We start from the raw sequence: 17,530 nt of genomic DNA, 5'->3' as shown, positions 1-17,530 counted from the left end.
TCCGTTACCCTATGTCTATAATGGCAGAGCATTTTTCCTTTAGTATTTGAAAAAACCAATCAATGTTCGTTCTGCTATTTTTTTAAAGACAATAATCACTTTTACTAAATTTTATTGGAAAAATAAATAAGTTTCGTTATTTAATAATCAAATGAAAAATAGTTAACGTTCAACTTTTTTGGGGACATTTTCGGAATGGAACGAAATGGTAACGGAGTGTAATTTGTAAAGCTTAAGTTACATGTTACCATAAAAACAAATTTTTGTTTTATGAAATTTATTTGAATTTTTTGATAGACAGATAAATATTCAACGTGCGTCAAAATAACAAAACAAATCAAACTTAATCACTAAAATAGACATATTTTATAATAAATTTCACAATACTTGTAAAATAAGGTAGGTAATAATTTTGACACACTATACATTACCATAACTTTATTTGGCATTTATATTATTTGTAACTCAGATAAAAAATATTTTTAAGCAAATTAACAATATATGAAAAAAAAAATCAGCAAGGGATTCAGACGCGAGTTCCTAGCGCGGCACGGAGTATATAACTTTTACGAAAATAATTATAGTCAAACTCGGTTATTACGATCTCTGACATAGCGAGATCTCGGATGTAATAACGAAACATTTGTTGACAATTGGTTTATGATTTTCGCCATACATTTAATTTTTTCACTGTTATAACGAGCAACTTATCGGATATACCGAGCTAAAATACTGTTAATGTGTCGACCGTTTTAAAACATTTCGACCCTAAGCAATAAAATCCGATTGGACAGGATGCCGCCGGGGTCGGATTACGTTTATGACACTAGTAAAGTGTCTAAGTACCTACCTTATTGGTGTTTCACCGACAATAATAAAAAAGTATCCACGCATATGGTTGAAAAATCCAAGGTTTGTGAAGTCCGTAGGTACCTACCAGCGTTAATTACAATAAACAACTTCTTTTGTAGTTTATGAATGCCATGCTCGTTTCGGGGATTTTTACGATGGTTTCCAAATTTTTTATTTTCGGCTTTTTGTGTAATGTGACATGCTCATTTAAAAATACCTATTCTCTGATATAACGAGTAACGCTTATAACAAGCAAATTCAGTCGGTCCCATCTTCCTCGTAATAACCAAGTTCGACTTTATGTTGTCTTGAAATTTAATTGTATTCATCAACATAAAATGTAGCTATACAGGTTGATTGTAATCAAGACGTACTTTTCTGACATTTCGTGAATACCTACAGTTCTAGGTATTAAATCTAATCGAGTACACATTTCTGTTAAACGTGACAAAAAAATACTTTTTCATACATTTTTATAAATTTCTATGCCTAAAATGTATGGAGAAGTTTTAAAATTTTGGTGGCGTATAACAGAAAGAGTATGACAGAGCCAGTGCCTGTCTCGCAATTATTTCAGTCTGGTGTTTTTTCTTTTCCTTCTGTTGTTTTTTTTTATCTCCATACTTTTATGTGCGCTATTTTTGCGTATTCAGACATATCACATACTTTTTTAATCTTTATTATATTATTATATTATAGTCAGGTTATTTTCTATATTTTTTAATGAAAATATTTTTGTTTTTCATACGAACAGACAAAATAATTTTTTTTATAATCTATGAAGAACTAAACACACACTGTAAACCCAACTTTATGCATGCCATTTCGTTACTTTTACATTCCACATATACGTTACCACCAATATAGTTTCGGAGTGGAAGTAACGGATTCTGTTTCAGAAGTGTTTGAAGCCAAAATTTAGCTTAGTTTTATTGTTAAACCTGCGATATGTTTTATTATATCTGTAGTATGAAAGATAAGCTCCATATGTGTAGTATGTGAAATAGAAATATGTGTTTTCTTACCTTATAAATCGTGGTAACAGTAGTGGAACTTCTTAAATGACCAACCCAGAAAGCAACCTGTTCCGATAGCGATACCGACACACACCAACAATTTAAAGTGTACATGGCGATCAGTGTTATACAAAAATGTTGCTACATTAAAAAAAAACATATTTATAGTGAAAATTTTTCGCCTTCATGCTAAAATCGTGGTAACGGAATGTGGAGTTCCACTTTTTCAAATATCCTGGGACACACTTTAAACGTGATTTTTTTTCAATATTGGTACAAATTTACGAAAAAACTATATATTTTCCAAAAATATATAATGTAAGCTGTTGAAAACACTACGAATTTAATTTTACACACTCAAAATTAATGACGAAATCAGACTTTGTTTATTTGAATTTATGGGTGGGACATGGTAAAAACGCACTACCTTTCGATCTAAATAATCAATTAAAAATATATACAGGTCAGATAGTTGTATTTAACTGATTGAATAGAGTAAATTAATAAATTTGCATGTTAAAAGTACATAACTTTCCAACATTTTATAATATAATAACTATGAAAAAATCAATCAAAGTCATGGGACATGCCAAAAACGCAATGTACAAACTTTGGCGAAAATGCCCATCCACACCTTGCCTTTTAAAGAAACCAATATTGGTGCAGATCACGGTAAGTTAAATCCTAGAAGTCAAATTCTATGCATGATATCAGTGGCGAAGACTGCCTGTTCGATGTAACAATCAAAAAGAATAATATTACACACCTAAGACATCAATGTTTATTTTAAATATTAGTTAAGATTACAAACCCAATAATTTCATTTTATTTACAGGTGTCGTTAGTTTCTCACATATTCTGATTACTTACAAATGAAATAATAAATCAATTCATAGCGATTGGCTTGTAGGTGTTGTATATAGAACATGCTCATAAAACACAAAGAAATTAGCATTATAGCGCCTGTACACATACATGGATTTACTGGCAGCAATAGCGAGTATTTTAAACTATCGTGACAATAACTGTTTACACGTAAAAGTGATGACTGTCTCTCCAATTCATTCTTGAAGAGTGAGCGAGACGCAATGTCATTTTTTGGTACTATATGACTGGTAGTGAAAATCGGTCAACCTGAAAATTCATTCGTACTTCGTATTTTTGCCAGCAGGTTCGCCACTATGGTTCTACTGCGCAGGTGCAGATCGAAAAAATCCTGTTGCATGAAAATTCAGAAGCTTCCAAACTTTTTTGTTTCATGCATGCAATCTTGCCAACTGCAGGATAATACATATTTACCCATACATTTTATTGTTATGGCCGCGATAATACTTACTGTCAACAGTAAATTCATGCACACGTAAACGGGGTATTATGCCTGATTTTAGAGGGCATATCAAACTGTAAAGATGCAATTACTCCATAACATGATTTCGAGACTTACCAACTTTTGGCAGTATATTATCACACTGGATAGTATATATTATTTTATAACATTTACAGACTAAATGATATTTGTTTTATATTTAGTAACTGTTATTTTCCTCTGTTGTAGTAAACAAGATTACATACTTACATTTTTCTTAATAGTCCTCCATGACAAAATCCATATAATATAATTACAGATTTTTATGTTCTGTTGTATTATAATGAACATTCCGTCGAAACCATCGACTTTCAAATGGATGAAGCATCTAAACAATGCTGCCAGGAAGGTGTGCGTGCGTGCAAACATCTAAAAAAAAATCCACGCATACCTTTCCAATCTCTAACACGGAAATGTTGTAGAAAGTAGTATGTGACTTTTACTTTATTACTTCCGTGTTAGGTATTTTCTTTCAAAGCCCACTATATTCAGGCCGCAGCACGAAACTCCTAGTTATTAATTATTCTCCGAATGCAATACGGTCAACCGTTTATGGAATATGATGATTATAACCAAATTCCTTTAATTAATATGAATGAAATATGCAATTGAAAATCTTCATTGACTACGACAATCGCTATCACTACCATCGGAATTTGCCATTTAGTGCTGCGGCCTGACTATAAACGGCCTTGTTTTTCATGCCATAATAATTTGATGAGTTCATTTATCTACAGGACTACAGATTGATATTATATTGTATGTAATTGAAATTTAATTCTACCTACACTGCAATATATTGCAAATTCTTGTTTATGTTGTCGATTTGTTCTGCTAAAGTGCTACTTTAATATTGAGATTTTGTGCCTAAGGCAATGTCCATTGATGAGTTAATGGTTGAAACTAACCGATGAATTTTGACTGGACTGGGTTATCTATGTCTCAACAGACAAAGTGATGTTAAAAAAGGCAAACATTGACCCATGTTGCTTTGAGAGGGGTTTGAATTAGAGGTGAGTTGGAAATACTGTCACCAGTTTGTGTACTTAAGTTTCGGATGAAACTACCCATACTAAGTATTTGTTGCCCAATAAACTTGTTTCAAGAAACTTGAAACGTATTAGATGTTCGAATTCGAACGCATTCGATAATAATATCATCGCCGTGACTCGCTATTCCGTGATGCTGGTTGACTTTCAACGCTATTGATATTAAATGCGCGCGAGCGAGATATCATGATACACGTATGTCTAGCCGTGATATTATACTCAACTGTCATTGTTCTCCCTTTCTCCTCTGTTGTAAAGTTGGTATAGTGAAGGACAGAAATGGTCACGTCATGTTCGTTTTATAGTATACTTTTGAGTTCGCCTTAGGGTTTTAGTTGAGTATGAAACTTTATCGAGTCCAGGAGTTCGACGCATGGTATGAGATCTCGCCGTCCGCTAGTTAGTTCGCAGTCTTACTACGTATGAAATCATCGCCTCGGCGTCGCGACTCGCGTCTTCAGCTCGTACCTGATGTTTAGTATGCGACGGGTTTTAGTTTTAGATTCAGTTGAGTAAGACATTTACATCGAGTTGACGTCAGTCGCAAGCCGGAATAGCGGAGTTCTGATAACTGAAAATGAATAACTGAACTGACTACGCGTTTATCTGGTTTTGTCACGTCGAGTTTCTCGATTTTTAGTGTTATAATTGGAACTTATAAACATAAACTGAATTCAAATTGTATGCGTGATTGTATAAATGGATAATAATTATATTATACTTAATAAACAATTATTGTAAAAATGGCTACTAAAAGGTTAAGTTTCGTGTGAAATCGTTCCAAAGAAATAGTTACAAATTATGCCATCTGTAATGTTTGTAAAATAAAAAATTCATACAAGTCAATGTCAAATTTGAAGAAACTTTTACAGCGCAAGCACCCAACTATTCATATTGAATTTGCCAGGCAAAATATAGCTCCACCTGTAAATGAAAATGCTTTACAGATAAATGAAACCAGTGCTTTTAATGCTTCAGTATTTTCTACTGAAACAGGAGTGACTAGTGCCATAGTTCCAGCTGTACCTGTCTCGAAAATGGGACTTTTCGAAAAGCGGATGTATTTTTAACGATTCTATTATAGCCGATATTTCAAATACTAGTAAGTATTTTGGAACAAGTTTCAATACTAAGTATTTTTTAATACTGGTAGTAAATATACTTAGTCTTCAAAATCGACCAGTTTTCCCACCTCTAGTTTGAATTATTAAGGGTCATACATGTATAAGGAATAACAAGATAATTTGATTAAACTAAATTAACGTGATTTGATCTGTATTTGCCCAATCGATTTGAAAAATGTATAATTAAAATGAAAACATGTCTGTCAATTTGGTCATTCTAGTTGTAAATACTATAAAAAATAAAAACATAATTCCAATTTTTTTTTTTTTTTTCCATATTTCAATACACAATTCCATCAACGAAACTTTCTATATACGTAACTTAGAAAAATCTAAGAATTCAACTAACTGCAGCTTTGACATAATATTAAATAAGGAAGACCCAACACTTTCAAATGAGTGTTAATGTAAAAAAAAAAAAACATTTTGTTTTCCGCAATATATTTGAGTTCTATCTTTCTACAAACAGCAAAAATAAATGACAAACAAAAATGAAAAATAAAGAAACAAAAAAAATATTGCATAAAAGAGAAATTAAATAATAATTGTTTTATACAATATACATCATGTATAGAATAATGCTGATATTATTATTATTATTATTATTCGAAAACACCCACATTATGAATTGAAGTTTGGTTTTTTCAGACCGAAAGAACATTGAAGTTAGTGGGTTCGATCCCCTTAAAACAAGACAACTCTATAATAATTAAAAAATGCAGTAGAATGTAAATGATCAAGGGGTTCCCACACCTGATTAAACCAGTTGAAATGAATTTGGTCAAGGCCCTCTGCAGTCAGGCCTCGGCACGAAATTGATAGCTCTGGTCGTGGTGCTAATTAGTACTTATTTCGTTGATGTGTTGCTGTTTTTCTCCGAAATAATTGGTAATCATATACTGCTAACTACTAACAGTTAACCAAATTCCATTCGAAGTATGTGTAAATAATAACCAACTAGGAATACAAATAGAATTTTAAATTTCATGCCGCACTTTGTACCATAAGATGTTAAAAATAAATCAAATCAAAATTTAATACAATATAATGAGGTATCTATTTTCAAATTCCACAATTGAATACTTGTAAACAATGTTTTGTGTTTTAAGTATAATCGTTTTTTCGTCCATTGTACTGTTACATACATTGACTGTATGCTCATTTTCATTAAAAGACCACGCGAAAACGTATGCGTGGAAGAGGTTTTGCAAAGTAAAACCGGACATATCGGCATTGATTTAAGTTTCGTATTTTTCTATTTGAATCATTTTTTGCAGCCCGGATTTCGCAAATTTTTTTGAAAGACACGTCATATGAGGTTGTTAGTTTCAAAGTCGGTAACCTCCGTATTCGACCGTTTTGAGATAATCACAAAAAACGGTAACACACATTTAGGACTGCAAATAGAATATTAATAAACAAAATATCCTTAATGTCATTAAAGTTAATAACAATCATGTTTAAAGTAACAACTGGCGGCTGATAACTATAAATAACTTTGCAATCAACCACTGGTACTGGTTTAATTCTGTTTAACGAAAAAATGGTTTGATATGTTACAAATACGCAGAGGATGAAAAAGTAGTTACAGAATCAGAATCAAAAAAAATATTTAAAAAAATAAAAATGGAGGTTACCTACCGACTTTGAAACTAATAGCCACATGCGTCTCATTTATCACTAAACAACGATAGATCAATAAGTACTGTCAAAAACCAAACCCCAATGTGTGCAGGCAAATACAACCTTCTGGAATTGTTATAGTTTGAGGAAAAAACATTTTCTATCACACACTCGTAACGTTACACACACACACACACACATTGCTATTTTTATTGTTAGAGCAATCTGAATACTTACACATATAATAATATACATATTATAAATCGGTTAACACTCATACACGATATAAACTACTACCAATAGGTAATACGTCCGTAAATAATTACTACCAATGAAGAAACATTTTTTATTTATTCGTATTACTTAGATGTGCTTAGTTTCAGAATGCGCTAAAGTATTTAACCTGAAAATTGTAATTTTTTTGAGTTGTTGAGTTGAGTCATCTAGTTTAGACTAAACTAGAGGAAACTTTCTATATTTATGGAACATTTTAAACGTGGTAAAATAGGTATCCACAGAAAATTAATATGCATTGAAACATGGCTACATTGTTTACAGTTTATTTGACGTTGTAATGTACGTAATTCTAAATAATTATAGTTTAACCCTTTTACTCCCATTCGGCCGATATTTCGGCCCACCATACCTATGCGAAAACTCCATCTGGGCCGATCCATCGGCCGAAAGTTTGGATCCAAATTTACGATTTATTCCAATTTTTTTCCCGTCATATTTCGTCTCATGTAGACATAGCATTATATTCGGTCTGTGTTAGGTGTGACTAATATTTATTTTAGTATGGCACTTGTTTATAATTATGTCATACCCTAATAACTCACAAGTCATAATTGCTCTTGCTGTCGAACTCGAAACCAAAGAGGGTCATAAAAATAATAAAACAATATTTTTATGACACATTTTAAGTTCTGAGATTTCTTTTAGTTGTTTTATGATTCATATATCACATAATTATGAATTTTGTAATTTTTATGAACTCTGACTGAGTGAACAATGAATGCCCACTGTCTTTTTAGTAGGATGGTGAAAAAATACATGAATAAATATTATTATAATAGATTTAGTGCTTTGAAACTTATTTTTTGAAATTACTTCATTCCCATAACAGTTAGTCCTCGATACTGTATCGAATTCTCGTGCGATTTCGTGAATTGAATAATATTCTTGAATACCTTGACACTATACGATTTTTTTTTGATTACTTTATAAAAATTCTATTTCATAGAGAAATAATAATAAGTTTAATTTTTTTTCTGTTACTAGATAAGAATAGATTATACTATAAAATTTGATATATCAATTCTAAATAAAAAAATGTTTCACACTTGTTTTGCAGTTCAAACATAGTTTTATCCGTTCATTTCTAAATAAATATTGATACATTATTTTTTTCTTTTGTTTTATTGATGTTAACTATCAATATTATTACTTATTATTGCTTTATACACCATTGAGAACACACAAAAAAAGTTTCAAATTTTTAAAACAAGTGTAGAATTATTTATTTAAAAAAAAAACTAAATCGACGATTTTTTGGCAAAAAACGCTTGGGAGTTTTCGCATATGCTAGGCTAAATCAGCTGGGAGTAAAAGAGTTAATGTACTTGGCTGCGTTACTACGTACAACAATTGATAGGATACATTTGCATTATAATCGGTTACAAGACAAATGTAATATTTCATGTTCGAATTTGTCATTAATAAAACAATTACATAATAATATCCATTCGTAACAAATACAAGTTTCTAGATATTATAATATTATCTTGGCAATAAATAGCGGCACATTTATTAATCGATGGAATCGAATGTTTAGGATTTTTTGTCAATGCTAGAATGTTTTAATTTCAAAATTCGCTAGATATTTAGCATGTGAGTTTCAAAATTTGCTAAAACGACATTCGATTAGGAAAGATTTACAGCCTGCCATGAAAACATTGGCAGTGAGTTATCAAATGGTTTTTGCATATATCTAAAATACATAACACACGTCAGGGTCGGTCATTTTAGCAATATTTGAAACTAAGCGCATCAATTAATATTAAGTGGTTTATATCATTTTCCCATCGTTAGTATATAATATGGAATATTTCTTCGTAAACCACAATATTGTTTATTGTATTTATTCAGAAGTTTATACACAGTTTTACCGTTTACAAGTTGGGAGTAAATTACCCTTTTTGCTAATTCTATAGGAAACAGTCTGAAATCTTATGCATTTGTGGTTAATAATGAGTTGTTCATTCCGTGTACATATACGGATGTGGTTTGTTCAGACCACGTCCCAGTAGTGTACGGTGGAGATAGGCTGTTAAGATCCGCCGTAAATAGTGCACATTAAACTTTGTCAGTCATACGTTTTTGTTTTTATTGAACTAGGACTACAATTTACAGATGGTATTGGTTAGTTTTTAAAAATCAATCAAACCCTGCCTAAACCAAACTATAATAGATTAAAATATTATTCTATCTATAAAATATTCAAAGCCATGTATGATTTAATTGCACAATTTTAAATATTTTATAGATAGACGAGTATTTTTTTACTATTATCTATTACGGCTTGGTTTTCGCAGCGTTTAAATGAATTTTAAAAACCAACCAACACCATCTGTAAACTGTAGTCTTAGTTCAATGAAAACAAATACGTACGACTGACAAAGTTTAGTATGCACTATTTATGGTGGATTGTAACAGCCTACCTCCACCCTTCGCCACTGCCACGTCCATATGTACACAAGAAAATTGTTTATCTGGTATTTTGGAGTGACTGTTTGGATACTGGTATGCGTTAGGAATTCACGGCATTACAATATCCAATGTCAATCTGTCAGCGGTTTCGGTAATTATTTGTCCCTTCAACAATTTAGATTATTTTTTTTATTACATAACATTACACTCTTATTAGATAAAGAAAACTTTACTAAGGCTAGCTGTCTAACATGACGAAAATTCTACGATAATGAATACAATCGTGGAAGAGTTTTTATATTTTTTTAATGCGAGATTCTAAATGCGGGGGAGAAAGGAACACTAGTGACACCTACGTCGATGGATTGGTAGAACAAGCGCATAACGTAACCTTACTATCAAGACTTAGTAATAACTTCGGGAGAGTATATTGTTGCAAATCGATGACATAACGTTAATATCCCGTATGTGACTTTTTACAAATTATGCAGGAAGCTAAAAAACACTAAATATTTAATATCCCGTTTCTGACTGTTAATAGTTCACACATGTTGTAACTACATAACACGCCAATTACCCGTAATGTAAAAAGTGGTAAAGCAAAGCATATAACGCCTAATATAAGGATAACATCCAATAAAATGTAATATATATCGCACCGTGAGTGTAAAACCAAGGCATCTGAAAAAGACATATTTTGGATATATTAGGGTTTGAAGTCTTCGTTTTGTTAGGAGAAATAGAGTTACTAAAAAAAAACCATAATATTTGGTTTATATCTACATTATATTGCATGTTCTTTCAGTTACCTCACTTTTAGATTATCAAGTTCACGACTTTTGCAGTTGTTTTGCATTTAATCTCGAAATTGAAAAATTTGCAGATGACTTGGTTTTACACTCACGGTGCGATATATACAGATAAACATCCAAATTTGTTATATTACTTACAATTTTGCCTTTTAAATAATTCGAAAGTGACATTTTGGAGCTGAATTCAACACATGTCATGCAACAAGCTCGACAGCTTAGAGGCAAGATACGAGTTATTACAGATTTATTCCTGCAATTTTCAGATACGAGAAATTACTAAAATGGCTGTACATATTTTTGTTAAATTAACTACAGATATGGGAATTTCGCAGTCGACGGGCAGTATTTTTGTTCTTTTTAGTATTCAGATACGAGGTATTGACATTAGAACATCGAAATGCAGTGGCGTGTGTTTTGGGTTTGATTATTCAATCGTATGGCGGCAGAGTGTAGACATAGACAATCGCATTGTTAGGAATAGTTTTTGAGTGGCGCCGTTAGAGCCTCAATCCGTGTCAGTGTATTCTCACCGGCTCCGTGTGACGCCAGAAAATCTCCCAATAAAGGCACACACGACGCAGATCTCAATGGCATGCTTAGTGATTTCGATTTCTCCATAGTCGCACAGACAACACGGATTTAATTCCTACTTATGCATGCTGTACGCACATTGTAGTATACAGATTTGCAGGGGGACTTGGGCTTCTGAGGGCTATAACATCAGGTCTGTCATCAGGTAGGAGTTCCTCATCTTAGATGCCTGTCGTTTACAGCACCAGACGTTTCCGATATCATCATTCCTTTAAACCATCTTTCTTGATTTTAACCGATGTTTAGATTTGACTAAATATTGGGACGAAGATGTTTAAATTTCCCAGTTGCAAAAAAAAGATAAACAATGTTAATGATGAACAAAAAGCAGCAGAATGTGGCATGGAAAGGTGCATGTTGGGCATTACATATAAATATCATGAAAAATACCAATGGTTGAAGGGCCAGACAATAGTCTGTAAAGTGACAAGAGGTTGCCAAATTGGTAAAAGGGCAATGTCGCTCGGCGAGTGGATAACCACTGGACAAATCAAATGCACCAATACAGTGGTACCCAAGAGGTAAGCGTCAGTATAGAACTAAGGACCGATAAAAGTGGGAAGAGCTAGGAGAACCCAGGCTAGCGATGATAATAAATAAAATCAAAAATACAAAAATGAATGCATCGTGTTATACTGATGAGATTTTTAACCACCGTGTTTGTTTCATTTGTCATTGACAACCTGCCGCCATTCGAGTGAAATTATGCCATGGTGCGTTCGTTTACATAACTGTATTCTCCCAATGCACCCGTTATTATTGCAGTGTTCCGTCAATGATTTGTTTTTAAAATAAAGTTGACGCAATTTTCTCTGGCACCTTAGTCGATTTTGATGATAAGACTACGATACATTTATCGATTGAATTACAAAATTGAAAGATATTAACTACATTAGCGAATTAAGATTTTTGTTAAACTTATTTTAACCAAGAAAAAATTATCAATGATCTGGAAAAACATTGATTTGGTATTATGTGATGTTTATCGATAGATTAACACCACAGTAATATTTACAATTTAGGTTATAAAAACAACAAAAAGTTCAACATACGCCATTATTGCCTTTAAACCATTCACATCGATATTAGTATTTATATTAAGTATGCGATTTTGTAATAATTCTCAATAGATAGACAAAAACAACATTTTTAGATATTCTTTTGTTTTTTACACTTATAGCGCCAATGTGTAAAAACAACATTCAATCTCTCATCAGAAATATGAAAATATCACTTAATTAATGACTTTACTTGTAAAATTATAATGGAAAATTGAAGAAATATTAAATAATACGTATTGTGTAATGGGATTGGTTTGATGGTGATGGTTTGATATGGTCGACAGTTTCATATACCTTGGATTTCTTGTAACTCAACATAATGATATTACAGAAGAAATCAACAAGAGAATGTCTGCGAATAAATGCTACTTTGGCCTGTTAAGACATTTTAAGTCCCGCTTATTATCTCACCGAACTAAAAGCACTCTTTACAAGACACTTGTAAAGCCAGTGCTCACCTATGCATCGGAAACCTGGACATTAACTCTGCGAAATGAACGAGCCCTGAACATCTTTGAAAAAAAAATTCTCCGCCGTATATATGGACCGATCAGGGATGGCACCAATTGGAGGAGAAGATATAATGCTGAGCTCTACGGGCTGTACGAAGATTGCAGCGCAGTTCAATCAATTAAAAATGGGGGACTGTGATGGCTAGGTCATGTGCACCGTATGAATGACAATGAACCGGCAAAGAGAGTGATGTCCAGCCATCCAATAGGACATAGAAGAAGAGGGAGGCCAAAGATTCACTGGTTAGATGGAGCTGCCAGTGACTGCCGTATTCTGCGGGTACCAAATTGGAAAGCGGCCACACTGGATAGGGACAGGTGGAGGGAGCTGTTGGAGGAGGCCAGGACCCACACCGGGTTGTCGCACCCCTGATGATGATGATTGTGTAATGGGTATACAGATAATGATACAAATAATGTGTGAATTAATGGAAAACACAAAACAAAAAAATATAATAAACACAAACGATATGACATATAAACACGTATGTAGCTACGATTTTAATGCACGCGCTAATTGTTTTTAGCTGCGTTGTTATGATAAAAACACATTTTTGGTAGAAAAGTCACGTTTATGAGTTTCAGTGCTAAAGTGGCACAAGTCCAATTTCATTACAAAATTGAATACACAATATTTTAGGCCTAACTAAAATAACAATATTGAAATTTCTCATTTTGTCTTATCTCGTAACAGGTTTAAATTGTGCCACTATTGCACTAAGGTCCTTATGCATACGCACTAATTATATGTCGCTGCACTATTACGACAAAAACACTAGTGATTTTTTGGTAGAAAAGTTACTTTCACAAGTTTCAGTGCTAAAGTGGCACAAGTTTTATTTTACTACATAATTGAGACGCATATTTTAGGCCGAACTAAAATGACAATGTTGAAATCTGTCATTTTAGGTCTCAACTCGCATCATATGTGAATTGTTTCACTTTTACGCTGAAATCTTATGCAGAGTACGCACTAATTGTCTGTAATTGAGTAGTAACGCCAAAATCATATTTTTTGGTAGAAAAGTCCCTTTTACAAGTTTCAGTGCTAAAGTGGCACAAGTCTTATTTTACTACAAATCGAGATACATAATAATTTAGATCTAATTAATATGACATTATTGAATTTTTTTATTTTAGGTCTCGACTTGCGGCAGATTTGAATTGTACCACTTTTGCGCAGAGATCCCTATGCGTTTAAAGAACCGTTTGAATGAAAAATAGCTTCCGTATGATATTTGATACATGTCCTCTCATCCATAAACATTAGATGACAACACATACAGCTTATTTTTACTAACTATTATTATTATAACAATCGAAGATAATAATAATTTATTAATCTCAATATTCAATAATAGCAACATTTTCGGAGGAAAGTGCTTATAGAGTATAAAAAAAATCTACGACAAACTACAATACCACAATAATAACTATTAGTAAGTATAGGAAACATTAAAAAAAATACTACTTTTCTACTTAAATATTATCCCACCAAATAAAGGACTCAACAACCAATGTGTTAGAGAGAAAACGGCATATGTCTAAATTTTACACGAGACATTTACATTTTATAACAGCAACACAAGGCGATAACCGTTAGAATCATTATTGCATATATTATATAACATTTAAAATGTCATATATAGATACAAATGCAATATACATAGTCACATATTTGTGGTTGGATCTAACAAAATAAATAAAATATGGCTGAATAAATAAAATTGTAACTGAATGGTTAAACAGTTTAATGTCAATATACAGAAGCAACTCAAAAATAAAAGATTTTAAGTAAATGATGCCATTCAACGTGGAAAGCCTTTTTACTCCACTAATGAAACTACTTCAAATCACTTTGAATAAGGTTTTTTGAGTTGCTTCCGTATTGAACTAGGATATCGATGTTGTCATAACAACCATAAATATAGAAACAAAAAAATTGGAAAATAAGCTTATATGCCACTATTCTAACGGTCATCACTTCAACCTATTTATCTAGTGTAAAACCAACAAAATGCTAATCCCTAACGCACTGTGGGATAGGTACTTTTTCAATTCAAGCATCATAAATTATGTATTTTAATACAGAGGGAAACAAACACACTAGATAAAAAGTACTACATTATTCTAAAGTTATTTAAACGGCGACCGACAGAATAATAGTGACATGATTCCAAATATATTTATTTAATCACATTGCTAGAACGCCATTTTAATGCTATACTTTTTATTAATCAGTTGCATAATTCATTCTTATAATAAAATTCCATTTCACGAATTTAAATGCCATATAAAGATTGCAAACAACGAATTTGAGGTGTGTTCGGGATCTAAGTGTGAATATATCTTTCCTATAATACAGGTTGTCTAGATGTAGATCATTAACATACACTAAACGTTTCATTTTTTTACTTATATCACAAGTGTTCATTGTAGGGACTGTTTGGACATGGACATTTATTTGATGCGGGACATGCGGTGACGCCGCAACCGCTTCTCTCCGACAGACAAAGACATATACAAGGAATAGGCGGTGGAGCTGCGTGGAATGTGTACTACGCAGATCGTAGTTCGCTACACTGCCCATTCTTCATATACTTCTTTCTCTGCCATAGTGATGTATGTGCAGCAGACCCGCATTAAATCCCAATATCAAAATCTTTCCTGCAATGAACACTTGGCCTGCGAGGGAATCGTCGTGGGAATCTCATGATATTAATGAATTAACTGATATTAGCGTAAAATGATTATATAAACTATACAAAAATCCTGTAGGTTGGTGTATTAGTCGATAGCTATTTCAGTTGTCACACCATTATCGAGACTATAACTAATAAAGGATTTGTCTCTGCTTAAGTATGTAACGTTAACTCAAAGGAAGAGACAAGATCTTCCCTCTCACTCACTCCAGCAATTATAACACCAGAAACAATACACTAGTGGGTACTGGTGATTGTCGAGCTTCCATATTAGATAGAAGGTAATTATAACATTTTACTAATCAACCAACCTGTAAATTTTATTTAATTTATGTCGTCATTTTGTAAAATGGGATTTTACCAAATAATTGCTAACTCAATAATTAGTGATAACACATTCATAAAAATGTAATGACGCCACGCCACTATGATTCCGGGATGCGTTCAGTGATTCGTTACCAATCACAATGAGGGTTAAATCGTATTATCACGCGACACTTTTAAGTAAATAAATTGCGTCATTTCTCCGAGAGTCTTCTAACCGCCAATGATAAATAGACATTTAAAACTCTTCACCAGAATGTGTTTGTATTGCGTGGATTTTTATTCCGGGGCATTCCCCTAAATCGGTCGTCGCCTCTCGCGTTCCAGGGCTGGGCCCTGCCGCCTCTGCCGAGGCCCCTAAGCGAGCCTTTGTTATAGTTATTCCTGTGGTTGGGGGGTACGCCCCTGTCGAATTGATTCATTATCCCAGAGTTCCCGTAAAACTCTTCCTCGTGTTCCGGGGGGAAGTCCCCGTGGAACTGCCGCGAGTTGTAATGACCCGGCTGGTACTGTTTCTGGAGGGGCTGTGGGAACTCGAGTGACATTGGGTAAGGGGGGCACATATCCATCTCGCCGTAGCCACCGCCCCACGGAATTTCGCCTGGCAGGTAAAAAAAAAAAAAAAAAAATAAGCCACGTTGTTATGTGTGAATGTATTTCAGAATTTAAAAAAAAAAAAACATTTGATTATTTTACAAGATCTACAAAGATATTTTGTTAAGACCTCATTTTAACACTGCTATGTAGCGTTTCAATTTATTTTGACTTAGTTGCTAAACAAAAATCAAACTATTCTTTATTATTTTTATTCAATACACAATATTTAAGGACCCAGATGCCGAATGACGGTCGAAAATTAAGAATTTGGGATATCTTCAAACACTAAGATCTATAGAGGTGCCGTTTTTGATTAATTAATAAATTTTATCATTTATTGAATGGTAAAGAATGACCTTGAGATAATTAAACCATCACAAAATTCACATTATATGATGGTAAACAATGAAAGCTAAATGTTGTAATTTCACCATTATTATGAGCCAATTGAAAACTCTAATGGAAAGTTTACAGAATATGTTTTATTATATAATATTAAATGAATATTTTGGGTGTTGGCAGTGATATAACCACAAAAATGTACCAAATATAGCTATTTTTAAATTAAAAAATGACAACGTATACAATAATTCTCTTTCACGGTATTAGTATATTTTATGCACCATGATTCATGACATATAAAATATCTTCAAAATCTACAGATTATTTAGGTTTAGCTCTCAAAGATACCCAAAAATTTTAATTTTCGACCTTCAAATGGCAAGCGGACCCGGGGCAGATAATGCTTGGTGGCCGAAATCAGTCGTTGGTGACATTGTATAGTACCGGAATTGAGAAATGCAAGTGACAACTGTTGGAATAATTTAATATGAAGTTCAGATTCATTCTATTTTGCATACGAATAAACGAAATACGATGCTATATCTGTTTGAATTCTATGTGCAATACGCTTGACTGTTTTGACAGATGCCACTTGTGTTCCTCAGGTCTGCCACGATTTGGTGACAACACCATCTCTGCATCTGGCCCCAAGAATATAGCATTCTTTATTGAACGTACGTAATTTGGAACAACCTTAGAAACATACCTATTAGATTTTTTTAGAAGATTTGTACTTCATGTTGCCGACCGAATTAGGAAATTTTAGGGTAATTAATGATCGCCTGATAACTTTATTGGTAATGCACACCACCTGGACTGCTATGGATGTGGGTTCAAGTCCCATTCATAT

The 17,530-nt window shown here is 32.9% G+C and overlaps 1 protein-coding gene across 4 annotated transcripts in view; it reads right to left on the bottom strand.

The window, feature by feature from the left end:
• Positions 1 to 13,271: 13,271 nt before the first annotated feature.
• Positions 13,272 to 17,530, bottom strand: part of LOC147069346 (sex-lethal homolog) — a 32,455-nt gene continuing 28,196 nt past the window's right edge. The window contains exon 7 of one of the 4 annotated variants that reach the window (XM_085950175.1): positions 13,272 to 16,342. In XM_085950175.1, the coding sequence (XP_085806301.1) occupies positions 15,990 to 16,342 (353 nt within the window). In that variant the 3' untranslated portion in view covers positions 13,272 to 15,989. The remainder of the gene's footprint in view (positions 16,343 to 17,530) is intronic. The other 3 variants (XM_085950176.1, XM_085950174.1, XM_085950173.1) reach the window with 3 other exon arrangements.

Source organism: Rhyacophila brunnea, unplaced genomic scaffold (assembly GCF_057557595.1).
Source record: "Rhyacophila brunnea isolate RB1 unplaced genomic scaffold, BYU_Rbru_1.0 scaffold_23, whole genome shotgun sequence".
Taxonomy (NCBI): domain Eukaryota; kingdom Metazoa; phylum Arthropoda; class Insecta; order Trichoptera; family Rhyacophilidae; genus Rhyacophila; species Rhyacophila brunnea.
Note: the sequence above shows the minus strand (reverse complement) of the source record. Positions and strands in the feature narration are given on the sequence as shown.